Below are 15,981 nucleotides of genomic sequence, written 5' to 3'. Positions count from 1 at the left end.
AAGCTCTTAATTTTTAAATGTGTCATCCATCCAGCATGAGTAATTCACAGATGCTTTAAATTAGTCAAGCACTTAATTGGCTTGCTGGATGCTTGTATATATAAACATAGATCCTTGATCCAAGAGGTACCTTGATACAACAGATGCAATTTTATGCAATGTTCTAATTCTGTAGAAAAAGGAGGATTTTTTTGTACAAATAATAACAGTACACCTGTTAAGGAGTCAAAATAATAGAATAGACCAAAACCAAAGAATGTTGCTGTATTACATCAGGAATAAAACAAATGATGTATAAACCGTGTAAATGGTGAGAAACTGAGATAATCAGATATATTTAGCTGTAGTCCTTATGAAACTGAATAATTTTGCTTAAGATATAACCATATAATAATCAAAAATTAAAGTATTCTACAAGTGTATGTATTTTGCTACAAAAAATAGTTATACTATGGTATAAGTCTTATTTACATTCCTTTATTATATAGTTGAGAGTATTGCTGTACTAAAATGTATTTACATGTAGACTATTACTTAATTAAATTAATTCTATTTGTTATTCAGCCAGTGAACTCTTCCAAGTTCATGTAGATGTCATACCATGTAGGTGAGTGTAGTTAGAAGTTATGAACAAGTAAGTTCTAGATGAGCTAATTACATAGCTTTTAATTTCAGAAGACAGTTATTGAGACCATGTAAGTGGCACTATCTAAAACTAGGCTTCAGGAGTTAAGATAAAATTGGAATATTATCATTAAATTCCAGAAGAAAGCATTACCAGCTGGAACACAAAGATATACTACTTCTATCCTGCAGCCAGCAAGCCACTCCTATCACTTTTCACATTTTTAATCCCCTGAACCAACATTACTGTCCTACATTTTTTTGAAATTTGAAAAATAGGAAGAAAATCAATGGGTGGTTGTCTAATTAAGACACTAGACTAATAATAGTGAACCTATTTTCAAATTTCTGTATGCGCTTTGGCAAGTCAGCTCAATATTACTCAGACTTACCTGAGGACCTATGTTGATCCATAGGACATTAAAAAGTGGTCGATAAAATGACTGCAAAAATCAGTGCAACAAACCACACTTCTACATTCCTATGCACATAAGCAAGCAAATAAAATGGAGGAAATAAAAGTGGACGTTCAGTCTTTGGCTTCATTTGGTTGCTGCGCTGCAAAAAATGGTCTGATGATTTTTTCCCCCCAAAACGTGAGTGGTTCTATAAAAAAGGTAGAGAAAACCAGCCAACCTATCTTTACTTAAATTTGTTATTTTCCTATTTCTCTTACTAATTTCAACACAAAGCTCTTCAGGGTAGGTCCCAATTAATAAGGCATATTTATAGACCACGATTCTTTAAAAAATTGGTTACGCTGGAGCTCCTAGGTGTCTTCACAGTGGTAGTCAACTTGTACTTCCTAGTCTTCATGCTGCTCCCAGATTTCAGAATCCTAAATGAACTGGTTTTTCAAACCAACTGAAATTTAAAAGCAATTTAAAATGTTGGATGGCTGGTAGGTCTGGAAAATCAGGCTACCTATTTTATTGCCAGTGAAAATTAAATATATGCTTTTGAAGATATATGTCTATAGCTAAATGCTTCAGTGTGGATCAAGATTGGTATACAGAGATTATTCATACAATTAATTAATGTGCCAATAGAATGAGTTAAACTGAAGCTGCTATTTGCATGTATGAACAAAATTTGTGTGCCATCATATGTTATGTTCTGTGATATACAAGCAAAAAAAGAATAGTTCAATACTATGCTGCAAAACGTTGTTGTAATACTTCAGATTAAAAGTTAGAATTTCATGCTGCAAGCGGAAAGTGAAGTGAATGAAAAACATTGCATTTCTGCCTAATAGTATCAACACCGGTATATCATCTGAGCATTCCATTTTGAAAGAAAAAGCCTAATTAGTAGCATTTTGAGGGCATGATTGACATTTAGGTTGCTAAGTAAGTAACCACAGTAATGACGAATGTAGGCATGATTCATATCTCCACTTTCAGTTAATTTTGGAAATAATTTCTGGCGTACGTTATTTTAAATTTGTTTTTGATCATTTATAATATTAAATTTTTGTTTAAAATTTGACATCTCATCACACGTTGTTCTTGACAGCAGTGGTTTTTGAATTTCCCCTTGAATATAGTATCACAGTTATGACTGGAAGAGACACTAGTGTGATCATATGCAGTGTATGGAGGAAAACAACAAACAAACCAGCTGGCTGAATGGCAATGAACAAGCCAGATTTCCTGTAACAATTGCAAATGTGAACACTAGGAAGCAAGGAAGAAGGGCAAAGGACAAAGAAGAAGGTATGTAGCATTTGTAAGATATGAAAAGAGTAAAGAATAACTGTGACCATCTTTGAGACAAATGGAAAAGTAGCTAGCAATTCTCCATATTTAATCGAGTCACCAAGTCAAAATTTTTAAACCTGATGGATTTAAATTAGGCATCTAAATAACGTTTAAGTATCTAAATGCCTAAGGCAGAATTTTTTTTTCTTTAACAAGTAAACTGTTTGTGAAAGATGTGACTTTCTGCAATCTACATCTGCAAGATCCATGAATGAGTATTAAACTGCATGGGACAAATGTAATAGGTACATGTGATATTTGTATGCTAGAGTATCACTAAGTATTTTACATATTTAATAATCCAGTGTGCTAACTTCGTGGGTAGGTTTCCCATGGAATCACCTGGAGGAAATTGTTACAAATTCCCAATGGAAAGAGTACCTGTGGGGATCCCATTACAAGTAATACTAGGATCTAAGTTCAACATGTATATACTCCATTTGTAGTTTAATATGTTTTATCTTTCACCTTTTTGTCCTAAAAAGACAAATGAAATGACTTAAATATATTTCATGAAAGCTAGCTGGTAACTGATTCATTTTCATTATCTCTAAACCGGCTGATTATTAGATACTGAACTTAACTCAGGTATTCTAAGATAATTTCAATGAATTGTGAAAAAACACAATTTTAAAAACCTGATTTATTATAGAAAAATAATTGTGGTTCTCTCTTTAGTTGTCCTGTTTAAGAGGGATAATGGCAATAGACCTGAGATTTGAGGGTTGCCCCTTGGAAAGGTTGCAAATGGAACACAAGAATAATTAATCCTATGGCACTAGCATACTAATTAGTATTGTTTGAATTAATAGGAGTTGTAGATTCTCAGTACATTTGAATGTTTGACTGTTGTTATTAAGGTGTGAATATTTTAGCCATTGTTTTTTTTTTCCATTTTAAGTAGCTGTCATTCTCAATATATTTTACATCATAATAGGAGCTGAGGATGGAATACTGGGAAAGAGTCTGTATGCCATCTACTTACATATCTTAATTTTGACAATAAGAAAGAATATAACAAATTCCAGGGTTCTTAGGAGATTGAATGAAGCAAGGGGCGCAGTCACAGTGAAATGCAGCAGTGTAAGAATATTAGATACATATAAAATAGCTCTTCCAGCCTAGAATAATTGGTCCATCACAGTGCCTGCCATATGGCCAGCAGCTCATTGATACCCTTTGCCCCCAGCCATCTTGTGTAATAGCAGCATTTGGGTTGTTGTTCCAGTCATTCTGATAAAAGCAATTTTTCAGATTGACTAGTTATGTATCATTATAAGTTGCAAAGGTAGCCATTATTTTGTTTAAGACTTACGCAATTGGCAGGGACTGCTTCTAATTTCTGCTGAAATAGAATAAAAGGCCTTGGACAAGCCCCTGAGTGTTTTGACTGCAGACAGATGCATGGAAAACAAACAGAGCAAAGGTTTTTCTGTGAGTTTAGATGTGCCTATTTTAAAAGCCAAAATTCTCTTCAGTAAATTTGACCTCAATTTTCCAAGGTCTTCAGTTTATAGAAGATTCATTGCCTCAAACAGGTAAACTGAAATTATAGGAGTGTCTAATACACTCAAGAAAAAATACTGCCATAACTAGAGTGGTCTTTACAGCATTTAGTTAGACATTTGAATAAATTTTAAACATCCTAAAAATGCTCAGTTTTGGAGTGTATGGAGATCTATATATTAAAAATGTGTGCCTGTTTTACATAAGTTGTCAGAAGGCAAAATAGTTATTTTGATAGATCAGCGTAAAACTTGCTTTTTCATGATATCCAAGAAGTGGTGAGACTTACCTCGAAAGTGTCACAAATCATGGGTTGGGTTGTTTTTTTCTGGAAGCTGACCGGAAGTTACCAAGGTAATTATATTGATTATATTTCTTTCTAGCTATTAATTCTTGCCTCTGCTGCTCCCTTCCCTTCCTCTCCTCCAAGCAGTCATTTACAAGATGTTTACAAGAGGTTTACAAGTAATTTCCGTTGCCAGGAAACTGGTAAAGAACAATATAGGGATAAAAATGAAATGCAGATTAACTGTTTTTGTTTCATCACAAGAATGACTAGAGAAACATTTCCATCAAAAAAAGCCAAAATAGAAACTTACATTGTGCTACCTAATTCTGATAATCAAAGGAAGGTTTCAAAACAAATATAAAAGCTTCAGTTCAGATAAACAAACATGTATCTCATTATAGCAAAAAGGCTATAATTTCACAAAATCAAACACTCGAAAATTAGGATAGGACCAACATTGAGGATGCACATGCAATATCTGTTCAGTACTTTGTATGTGTTATAGAAGTCATTATATATGTATTATCATACATGCCTGTTATATGCATAGGTACATGGACATGTATATGTATTATAGCAGTCATTAATTGCATGATAATATATCTCTCTCCCATCGTGCTGAAAACAAGGGGAAGAAAACCTCCCTCCTGGCAGTTCTTATGCCTGGCATCAGAGCAGAGCCTCCTGGAGGAGTTGCAAGTGAAGCCCTGTTTAGTTACGGCATCCCTCAGATTATGCATGTTCTTAACAGTCGTCAGTCTGTGAGGACTGAATTTACCAAGTACTGGCCTCTAGACATAAGCTGAAAACCAAGAAAGTTCCAAGGAACCTGTGTCAAAGAAACCAAAGGAACCAAATGAACTCTGTTAAAAAGATTAACTATTTATTATAGCAAATCAATTAAAATAATGCAGTACAAACATTAACAATACATGTGTAATATCCTATTTATGGATTTAACAGAAGGGGGATATTTTAATACTGAAAATGAATAAGATCTAAGATTATAAGAAACACTAATGGGTGGCCAGCATGCTAGTAGTAAATCTCACCCAAGTTTCGGATTGCAAACTGTAAAGGTACTGATGTTTCCCACCACTAGGTGCAATGACACAATGTCATGAAAGTGAGCTCAATGCCAGAGAGACACCACATCAAGGGAGATCTTTTAAATTATTATATAATATTTAATGTTAGGTGCACTGATAGAATTATAACAAGTAGATTTATATACTTTTCACATTGTCTCTGAACAGACTAGATTTAACTTTTATTTTAATTTTCTTATGCTATATTTCATGGACCTGTTTGGTCTTCTGTCTCTGATTAGCATAATATTTCACCATTTCTACAGTATTTTACCTATTATCACCTTTTTTTCTTTCTTTTTTCTCTTGGCATTCCTTTTTTTGGCTTCAGCTAAACATAACTTACAAAGAATCAAACTTATAAAACATCCTAAAACCTTCTAAAAAAATCTACAATACTTGATTAGCATTCATCTCCAGCTTTGTGCATACACATTTCCTATTTTTGTTTGGTTTAGGAGCAGTTTTTGTTCTGTCTGAAAAGCACAATTGGGTCTTGATCCATGACATGGGCTCCTAAATAATTTTAAGAGGAATACACATTTTTTTACTGAATATGTTTCTTTCTTTTTTTTTTCAAAGCTTATACTCCAGCTGTATTTGATAAATTTTTACTCTTTTACAAGAAAGAGTACTACATGATACTAACCACGTAAATTAAGCCAGGTTTTGATCCCCACCCACTTTTGATTCACTGGCAGCCAAAACAGCTACTTTTCAATTGCTTCAGTTGGTTCTCAGCAGTTCATTCCTCTGGTTGTATTATCAGGCAGAGGAGGTTAACATTTTTCTCAGGTCTTTTGTTAGTATGGATGGGGGGGTTCTTTATTTCTTTTTATGGTGGGCTGATACCTCTTCTGTTTGGTATCATACATTTTCTTGGAATCTGGAAATAGGTTTCAAGATAAGGAAGGTTTAGGTATCTTTTTCTGCCTATATGGCAGATTCCAAAGGTTTTTTACCATAGTCTTCCTGCTCCTTTTTCTACTTAGCTGTTACTGTGATTGTAATTAATATACCCTGTTTACAAAAGGCTACATTCTACCTGAAAGTTACTGCTAAGCATTCTTCTATGGATTGGAGATAGATCCAAGCCACTAAATTCTGACCTGAGCTTATCTCCATGTAAAGTATTTTAAAGCATTTGAGCGATTTTTTTTTTTGATCCAGCTCTAACACTACCAACTTACCCTATGACATCCACCCACTGTTCATCATGCAGTCTCATCAATTTTTCAACCTCTTATATACCTCTGATTCATCATTTCATTGAGTGTTGATTGATCCCATACCTCATAATCCTGGCATATGGCCCGCTCATACTGAATCACGCAGACTATTCTCATATTTTTGTTAGAGCCACTTACTGAGATGTGCTGTGCGTAGGACAATATCCAGCACTGTGATACTTCCATTACAGCTGATGTGTCACAGGTATGCCTTCTCAGTGATGTGGGTAGAAAAAAAAGGGAGATGGTAATTATCTACCCATCGTGAACAAACAGTGTATGTTTTATCCTGAGCAGCAATAACAAACTGGCTTGTATCAGTGGTCTCCTTGTTGGAAAAGTATTCCTGGGTTATGTGGTATCAAGCAACTCTGTCATAACTGGAATTTGGTATATAATAAAATGACTGGTGTCATGTTTATTGAGACTGATATATTGACCATGTGGGTTCTTGAGCCAATAGTGCCAATTAATTGCTCAGTTACATGTGCATATATTAAACTGACAATGAGTTTTGGGACCTGATTAAGTGGTTGTTTCCCCATTGTGTTTTATACATGATTTTATGTATTGGGCTGTAGCAAAAACATGGTGGTATAAACATTCAACATCTTCACAGCAAGAATAGTGGGGTGGTAAAATATAGCTCATTTGGCATAGAAACTGGGAAGAAGAACACTTGAAAAAGATCAACAATGCATTGCGTAGGGTACTTTTTCACTGGCATATACATTCAGGAAGTTTCCATTAATTAGTACACTCACTAGGACAATAAGAATCAAACTACCAATTCCTGCTCCAACACATGGAGATGTAATCTCATCGAAGAAGTTTTCTAATATGGGCAGTATAATTCAGTGGTGATTCTTCTCTGAATACTAGTTACTGTGCTGGTAGGATGTTATATAAGGTAAAATATTTTGTTGAAAGTGTCTTAAAGAATCTTTGAGAGACAGAAGCACAACAGATTTTTGTTTCAGTCTTAGATCTGAAGTTTTCAAAATTATAAATTAGAAAGTTTGCCCAAGCAAGAAGATGCAGAAACCATTCATTCATGCCTCGGTTCAAGGAGAATATGTATATATGAGTGAATATACCGCAATGGCAGCAACAACATATTCAAACTTATATTTCTTTGGCCATCTTTATGGACCTGTTGTTATTGCTGCTCAGACTATAAGAACACCTAAAACTGAAACTTACAAGGTTCTATTCTAGGTTTATGTGCAGGTAGGCAAGGTTTTCTAGTGGATACTGGAAATGGCTAGAATCTTTTGAGCTTATCAGAGAAAATAAAATTATGGGTCAGAAAAGAAAAAGATAGGAAGTTATTAGTGAAGAGGTAATTCTGCAAATGAAGATGTTGTTTTGTGAGCTTTTTTCCTTATTCTAGCATGTTTAGCATTTTTTACTAATTATTTTGTTGTTATTGGAAATACTGATTCGTTGTAGTTTTTTCCCAGAAATGTCTTTGAACTTTTCTCTCCTCCTGACGAGTACTATGGTGACTGTATTACAATAGTCCCTCTTATTTGGCCTTTACTGCTTTGCTGGCTCAATATGTTATTGATCCACTACCAAACCAGGACATTGAATAGTTAGTGGCTAAAACAGTTCTGTGGAATATAGGAAGAACCAAGTTCAAATGCTAGATTCAGACTTAAACTAATTTAAATAGTATGACAAGCAGTGTGACAGCAGGGGCAGTGCTTAGGGATCTGCACTTTGTAACAGTAGGTAGCCATTACCAAAGAGGAGACAAGCACCACAAAAGGAAAGACAGACCTTAACCTTGTGCCTTCTGGGCCCTGTTCAGCCACATCACAGTTTTGATCGCTGCCAGCTAAAAGCAGAGCATGTGACTGTTTTAAACACAGTAGGATGCATGCATCTCCTGAGAAGGAATGGCCCTAACAAGCATCCATACCTGCCCATGTGTGCGTATGCCTCTTTGGAACCTTTTCTGCACAGATCAGAAAATGTAGTTCTCCCTGGTTTACAAACCCAGTACCACCCATCATCCTCTGAAAACAACATTAACAACATGCTGGAATATAGTTTATATAAATTACGTAACATCACCTTGGTGAAGCAATAGTCATCACACCTGCTCTCGTACGCTGTCAATGTTTTCGTGCACCTTTCCTATCCACCCCCTTCCCAAGGTTTCCAGTTCCAGAAGATGTCTTCCAATGGTCCTGTCATTCTGACACCCTCCCTAGTCCACACATGGCATTCTAGCAAAGGTGGGATGGATAAGACTCCAGGCCTTACAGAGTGTGCAGCACAAGACAGGGCAGGCATTACTCACTTTTTAGTGTAGGACTGTCTCAGAACACAGACAGAAACAGGGCAACTTAACACAAGCATGTCTTCTCTCATTAGCCTTCAACGTAGGATTTCTATTTCTCACTGGAATATTGTGTGCACAGTGACAGATATGCTCACTCAGTACAGGGAATGCTGGTTTACTCCTCCTACAGCAAGCACCCAAGGCAGCTGTAGAGGTAACCTACAGTGTGCACAGGAGGCCTGGTAGTACACTGTGGTAGACACACTTCATTGTGCTGTGCACCAGCTACACAGCAGACAGGAAGGCATATTTCGCTTCAAAGTGGGGTACCTGAAGCAGTACAACAGTTTTGATTCACTCCTTACTCGCAATAGGCTATAAAGATACAGCAAGGAAATTCCATTACCAACCTGCACATCTTATAATACACATAAGCTAGCTCTTCCTTACTCTTGCTCCATCTTCCTCTACCTGTATCACTTGCTTTTTCTTGCTTTTTCTTGCAGTTGCTTTTTCCTGCTCAGGAACATGTCAACTGCAGAGATGCCTAGGTCAGTAGGCATAACCATGAGGCATTGCCATCCTCATCAAGAGGCAGGACGCCTTGTGATGGGCTACTTTGTCAGGTGCTCCTTTGGGAACGTGACCTACGACAAGTAGACAAGTAGATTTTAAATCTCCTCCTCCTCCTCTTATGCAAAATTGCAGGCTTTGTCTTCACAAAGCATGTGTCTGCAGAAAGATGAGCAATAGTGCACTATATTGTGTTTGTCTTGACAATATATTGTGAACAAAAAGGGGTGCTACCTCTTCCAGAGGTTTTGTGCTAGGGATAGGTATGTCTGGAATCCAGGTATGTCTGGTTTTATGAAAAGAAAGTCAGTGGCTTCATTACTTTGCAGTTCAGATGCTATGCTGGCCAATCCTGCAACTATTCTGAGCAGTTAGTTACACAAGGCATTGCACTCCTGTTGATCACTCTGTGAGGCGGGGCAACTTTCAGTGACAGTGCCATATCATAGCACCTGATCTTTTCAAAACTGTGCCATATGCAGCATCTCATCAGTGCTCACGTGTACACCCCTTATATAAAGTGCAACAAATAGTAATAATTCACACAGCAATGGCAAAGCTAGTATTCCTCTTTCCCTGGACTATTCTTTCTGCAGTGAATTGACTTAATGCACATTTGACAGAGACCCTGGAACAGTTTAAGTGTGACTAAATAGTGTTGCTGTGGTATTTCCACACAACCAGTGGCAGGAGGGGGTGAGTTGGTGGGCATCACCACAAGGTGGGCAAGAGAGAGAGGGTCTGATACCAGCAAAGAGAGACCCTCAGAGTTCATCAGGGATTAAACAGGATAGATTTAGTAAAGGACTTACACTCCAAACTGCATGGGGAGCCCCAGGAATTGCGTGGTGAGAGGGTCGCCGATGGGGGGCTGCTGAAGGCTGGATGCCCAGGTGGGACTCTACTTGTTTTATCATAAGGGCCCCTTAAATCTACTAGAACTATTTCCTTATCTCAGTTGTGCTAACCTTGAGTAGCTCCTATCCGGGAAGCAGCTAGACACTGTTGACAAAACAGAATATACATGCCTGGCCCTGATAGGAATTTGGTCAGTGTGTAGTTTCACGCACTGGGCCTGCTATCATCTATTCTGCCAGTCACTGAGTCCTCACCACATCACCCGCAGGTGTTCTCACTACAGTGGGTTAGTGTGAAGCAGTGAAGCCCTTTGATCCTACAAAGCTTGGTATTCCCTGGGAAAATAAAGTTCTGACCAGGCTTGAGCAGAATTTGTGCACAAGACCAGTGTAGACTGTGATTCCATTGTTACGTGTCCCCAGCAACCCAGTAGAACTGATAAGATGGAGTGGTAGCCCTCTGGGTTGGTAAGAGCCTTCTGGAGTGACATACTTCCTGTATCAGCTAGGAAGTTGCTGGTAGACTGACGTATGTCAGTACAAAAATAAATACTGTTGTCGTTGTCCTAAGATTCTGCATGGTTCCGGATGGGGCAGAGTACATTCTTAAGACCTAAGTTTTGCCCTTGCATTCCCCTACATCATTTGTCCTGTGTTTAATTCTTTTCAGCAGCGTTTGCCATTGTATCTAAACACTATTCTCAGTATGGATTGATATACTCTGGGGCCTCCATTTTATAGCAGTGTCAGAGGATGATACTTTATTTGGTTTCCTAATACAGTTAAGGATTATGACAAATCTATAACCATCCATTTATATGTTTGTTCTTTCCATTACCTTTTTGATTATAGTGGTTGGCTCTTGATTATAGTATTGTTAGTAGAGTATTGCTGGCTAATAAAACAGAGCTGAGGACGTGAACACCATTTCAGTATACACACGTCAGGAAGCATGACACACATCCATTACAATCTATATATGTAATTTGTTCTATTAAATGTCTCACATGAGACCTGTTTATGTTAATATTACAGATGGTGAATAAGTGTAATTTTGACATAAATATCATCCAAATATGTGACTATGGCACATGGGACCATAGCAGGCTTCCACACGTACATGGTATTGTAATAGGAATGTGATGCATGAGCCCATGACCAGGTAACTGAGATTATTGCAAATGCCTCCAAGGAAGTCTTTTATACTGGGAGCTAATCATATATGGACTTGCCAGTCCTGGTGTTGTATCAGCAAGGAGCTAGATATGTAGGTGGCTATGGAAGTTTGTCCTGGTATAACTTTATAGATGGATGTTATAAATTAATGGCTGTGATAGATGCTTAAGAATATCATTATTTGCAGCTGTTTTGGTAATACCTAATGACTGTAATCAGGTTCTAGTTGTTATATCCCCACATAAGAAATAACATGCATGCATCCACATAAGAAATAACATGCATGCATTGTACCTAATTAACAGCAAGAGCTGAAATGAGAAGAAAACAAGTGGTGGGAAAGCTAGGCCTCAGGGAGCTTCAGGACACCACTTGCCTCGAACGATGTCATGTGATTCCCTTCACCTGATGTGATTTCAGATAGTATAATATGATTCCCCCCCATCAAACCTCTCTCGTAAGGGAGCAATCAGACCCTGCTGCTAGTGATTGAGAAAGTCTGGTATTGTATCAAGTGATCCTCTAGGACTTTAATGCACTTTCAAACGCTAGTCACTTTAATTCTAAAAGCTTTTCCACCCTTTGTTATCACAAGCATTTTACACTGTTATTCACAAAACAAAAGGATGAAACATAGATCAATAATTTTCATAGCTCTATAATTTCTCCTCTCCTAAAACAATCTACAGAAATCTTACCAAATAAGACCAATTACAATGCTGCTTCTGTTCACTGATACATTTAAAAGTAAAAACTATTTTTACTGTCACTTCTGCTTTTCATACACTCAGAATTTGCAAAACATTCAATTTCTGGACAGAAAATTTCCATGTTTGTTCAGGGTGACTGTGGTGAAAGTGTGGTGAAAATCTCATTGGTAATTTCTGAGTTTAACTACTTTAAATTTTTTTTCAAAACAAATATGGAATAAATGCATTATATATAAAACAGCTACTGAGGATGGGGACTGTTTCTCACCGCTACAAATATAGGAAGCAGCCTCAATACTACTATCATTCTTAGAAAGTATTTCCTTTGCAGATGTCTTCACCTATAAAATGTATGCTGATTTTAAAAAGATTGAAAACTAAATTAAAAGGGGATGTTTAAATGCGAGAGGATTCAGTAGCAGTATTAAAAATACTAGTGAAAAAAGAAATTACAAACGTAGGCAGAGGACCTGGCTTTGGAAAGTTCATCTTTGCTCAGATGAACCAGTGTGAGGCACGAGCAGGATTCACAGATCACAGAATTATTGAGGTTGGAAGGGACCTCTGGAAATCGTCTTGTCCAATCCCCTTGCTCAAAGTAGGATCAGCTAGAGAAGGTTGGCCAGGACTCTGTCCAGTCAGGTTTTGAATATCTCCAAGATGGAGACTCCACAACCTCTCTTAGCAACCTGTTCCAGTGTTTGACCACCCTTGACTAACTGATAGAGAAGGAAAATGTAGGCGTGATTTTGGCTACAGTTACTTTTTGTGGAATACTTAATAGTGGAATATTGTTTCAGTCTATGCTAAATTAAAATAAAATTAAGACAGAGGGAAAATAAAATTGCCATTTATTACTAATAAGCTTGAAGATTTCTTCAGTGTACTTTCTGTATAAGATTACAGTGAGATTTAATTCTAACTGTCTGGAAAGGTGATAAAAGAGACAGTATTATTTCTGAGGATTTTAAAGTAACAAGGGCTTGCCATGAGATTCCATATTCATGGGATTCTATGTTCTCTTTTTAAATTTTAATTCCTACTAGCTAATAAATTTACCTATGAATTACCAACAAACTTATTCTGAAATGTAAAGCTTGTAAGCTTTGAAAAGGTCATACTGCATTCATTTTGATTTTCAAAAGGAACGGGGGAAAAGGCTGACTTCTTATGGCATATTAGGAAAAAAAGTCTCTCCATCTGGGAAGATAGAATTGGTACCTCTATCACTACTTACTTGTTGGTGAAGTCAGCACTGAGTAGTAATGTGCTGCACTGGGCCCTCAACTCCCATTAGACAATACATTGAAGGCCCTTCCTGGATGGGGATTTTGCTGTACTGCAGAAAACACATAAGATGTACATGATGTCTACATCAGCGTTGCTGTGAAAATACGGAAAATGCATTTCTTTAACTGCAGTAAACATTTTTTGTATTTGATTTAGAGCTGATATGTGACTTACGAGCTCTGGCTCGTAAGTAGGTTCATACCTACTCGTAAGTAGGCTCGTAAGTAGGTTCATACCTACTTCCTCTCCATGTTTTCTCTTCTATGGGCTCATAGAGTGACTTTCAGATGTTAGATTACAACTGCTATCAGAGCTGCAGTTTATTAAAAATGTAGTTCTTAACTTCACATTGCAGACAAACTGTAGTTACATTTAGGTAGTTACATAAGGAAAATGCCATCTTTTTGCAGTGGGCAAACAGGATATTTTTCTCTCATTTCCCAGTGAAAACATCCAAGCAAGATCAACGCTGAACAAAGGCTACATTAGTACTTGCTCAAATAGAGACATTAGCCTAAGAAGGATATTTCTAACAATAACTGTCACAGCAGCTCATGCCATGTGGAAGGGCCTAGCCAGCTGTTGTGCCTTTTGACTAATTAATACCTCCACACACAGCTGCAGTTCTTAAATAGTTTTTAGGTTCCTAAATGGTTCTCCTTACCAGAACTCTTTTTAAGGTGCTCCATAGTAGCATAGCTCCTTTTGGGTTTTGTTTGCACTGTCTGAACAGCTTTCCTGAGCTCTGTGCTGAGGATAGTTGTGATACTGATTTCTTCTGGTGGAAAAGCTTAGGTGTTCTTTACTTCAGGTGATTAAAATGAGCTCACATAGGATGTACTGGTAAGGGATGTTTATTCTGCTCATTTCTGCATATGCGAATGTTGTTTTCCAGGAATACATTAAGCTTTGTGGTTGGAAGAAGTAATGAATTAGTATAGCTATTGTTTATTTTAAAAAAGCACAGTGTGGGAGTATTTGGTATGGATTAAATTTATGGGGGCTTTACATTAACACTTATGTTTCATTAAAAAAAAAACTTGTTTTTTAATAGATTTGATGCCATCAGCCTAGTTGTTATCTGTATATCAGAGAATGATGGTGCTTTTTACTCTAATGCATTTCAGATTTGGAGTCTTGAAACCAAAATCTGTAGCATCTCAGATCTAGAATAATGTTTGTCTCTTAGGTCTCCACAATGTGGATTCTACACTGCTATATATCTGTTTATTTTGGATTTCTGCTGTTATGCCCTTGTACTGGTTATGCCTATGTTCTTGAATGTCTTCTGGTACCTTGTACTTCATTAATAAAAACTATAATTTTAGAGAGAAATGTTTACGAGAAAAATCTGTCTACATATAGAAAGTTAACTCCTAATGTATGAAAATGATGTGTGATACCTAATGGTTGAAGTTGAAGCGTATGCAAAAAGAGCCTAATAATTATCATGTTTTAGAAATCGAGGCAGGTTAAGTTGTTCTGATCTGTGTTTTGAAGTCTGACTTTGATCGTTTAACTTGGTACATTTGCGTTAGCCAGTATGGAATTGCTTTCTGGAAACATCCCGTAGTTTCCCTAACATCATCTACAGGTTAGTTACAAATGTATATGTCTAGTTTGAAAGTGAACTATTTTATTTCCCCTCCTATAAAGGAAAAAAATTTGATTGTTCCTTTCTACTCCCTGTAGCTTTTTTAGCCCTTCTTGGAGGTCTTACAAAATTGTCTAATCCTAGTTCTTTGATGTAGTGAAATAACATCAGAGAACAGGAGCCCCTGGAAAGTAAGATGAACTTGTCCTGTCGTGGATAAGAAGTGTAATAACAAAAGAGTGTGCCTTTGAAATTAAGAGTTCTCTGCTAGCACTCTTTATTTATTTGGTTCTCTCTTTTTGCAGAAAGTATGGTTTTTATTGTGTTAGACATCTTGAACCTTTAAGTTTAAATCTTCAGTATGAATATGTCTTCCTTCTTTGGGCAGCTTTTGTTCTGCTGTTTGTCTGCCTTTGGAAAAGGTTGGTGATGCCCCTGCATTGGAGGGAGAGGAGGATCTATCAGCCAAATTATTATTGCATGAGGAAATACTACATGTGAAATTCCAAAAATTGGAAAGTAGTGTAGTTCCTAACATTGAGAAAACACTGTGGGAGGGGAGTAAGACAGCAGACGCTGCTGTTAAGTTGGATGATTTTTGTATTGTTAAACTACTTGGAATAGGAATAACATCCTGTGCAAGAGTGCTGTAGAAGTGGGATAAGGGAAAGAGTAGAAACGACTTGTGTGAATAAGTCAAGAACTTGTACAGCTGCATTTCTCCTGAATAACATCAAGTTCCCACTGGCCAGCTATGTAGCTGTTCTCCCTGGAAATTTATGCTAATATTTATGATAGAAATAAGTCTTAAGAGGTAGACAGAGCAGGATGGATTCTAGAGAAAGCATCTGCAAAGGGGCAGCACAGAACAAAGCCTTTTTAGTGCGAAAGAGATAAGAGATTGGTCTCACTGACTGCTCCCCATTCATACAGCATTCAATGTGAAGACAAGAGTGGAGAAAAGAGGCCTCTGTGTATGATTTTAAAGGTAT

General features: G+C 37.0%; 1 protein-coding gene across 3 annotated transcripts in view; it reads left to right on the top strand.

The window, feature by feature from the left end:
• ABTB2 (ankyrin repeat and BTB domain containing 2) overlaps nucleotides 1-15,981 on the top strand; it is a 169,817-nt gene that overhangs the window by 6,036 nt on the left and 147,800 nt on the right. For all 3 annotated transcript variants that reach the window (XM_068945447.1, XM_068945449.1, XM_068945448.1), the window contains one exon: nucleotides 2,171-2,339. In XM_068945447.1, the coding sequence (XP_068801548.1) occupies nucleotides 2,210-2,339 (130 nt within the window). In that variant the 5' untranslated portion in view covers nucleotides 2,171-2,209. The remainder of the gene's footprint in view (nucleotides 1-2,170; nucleotides 2,340-15,981) is intronic.

This window comes from Struthio camelus, chromosome 5 (genome assembly GCF_040807025.1).
Source record: "Struthio camelus isolate bStrCam1 chromosome 5, bStrCam1.hap1, whole genome shotgun sequence".
In the NCBI taxonomy this organism is placed as follows: Eukaryota; Metazoa; Chordata; class Aves; order Struthioniformes; family Struthionidae; genus Struthio; species Struthio camelus.
The sequence above is the reverse complement of the archived record's forward strand: the minus strand, read 5'-3'. Positions and strand labels throughout refer to the sequence as shown.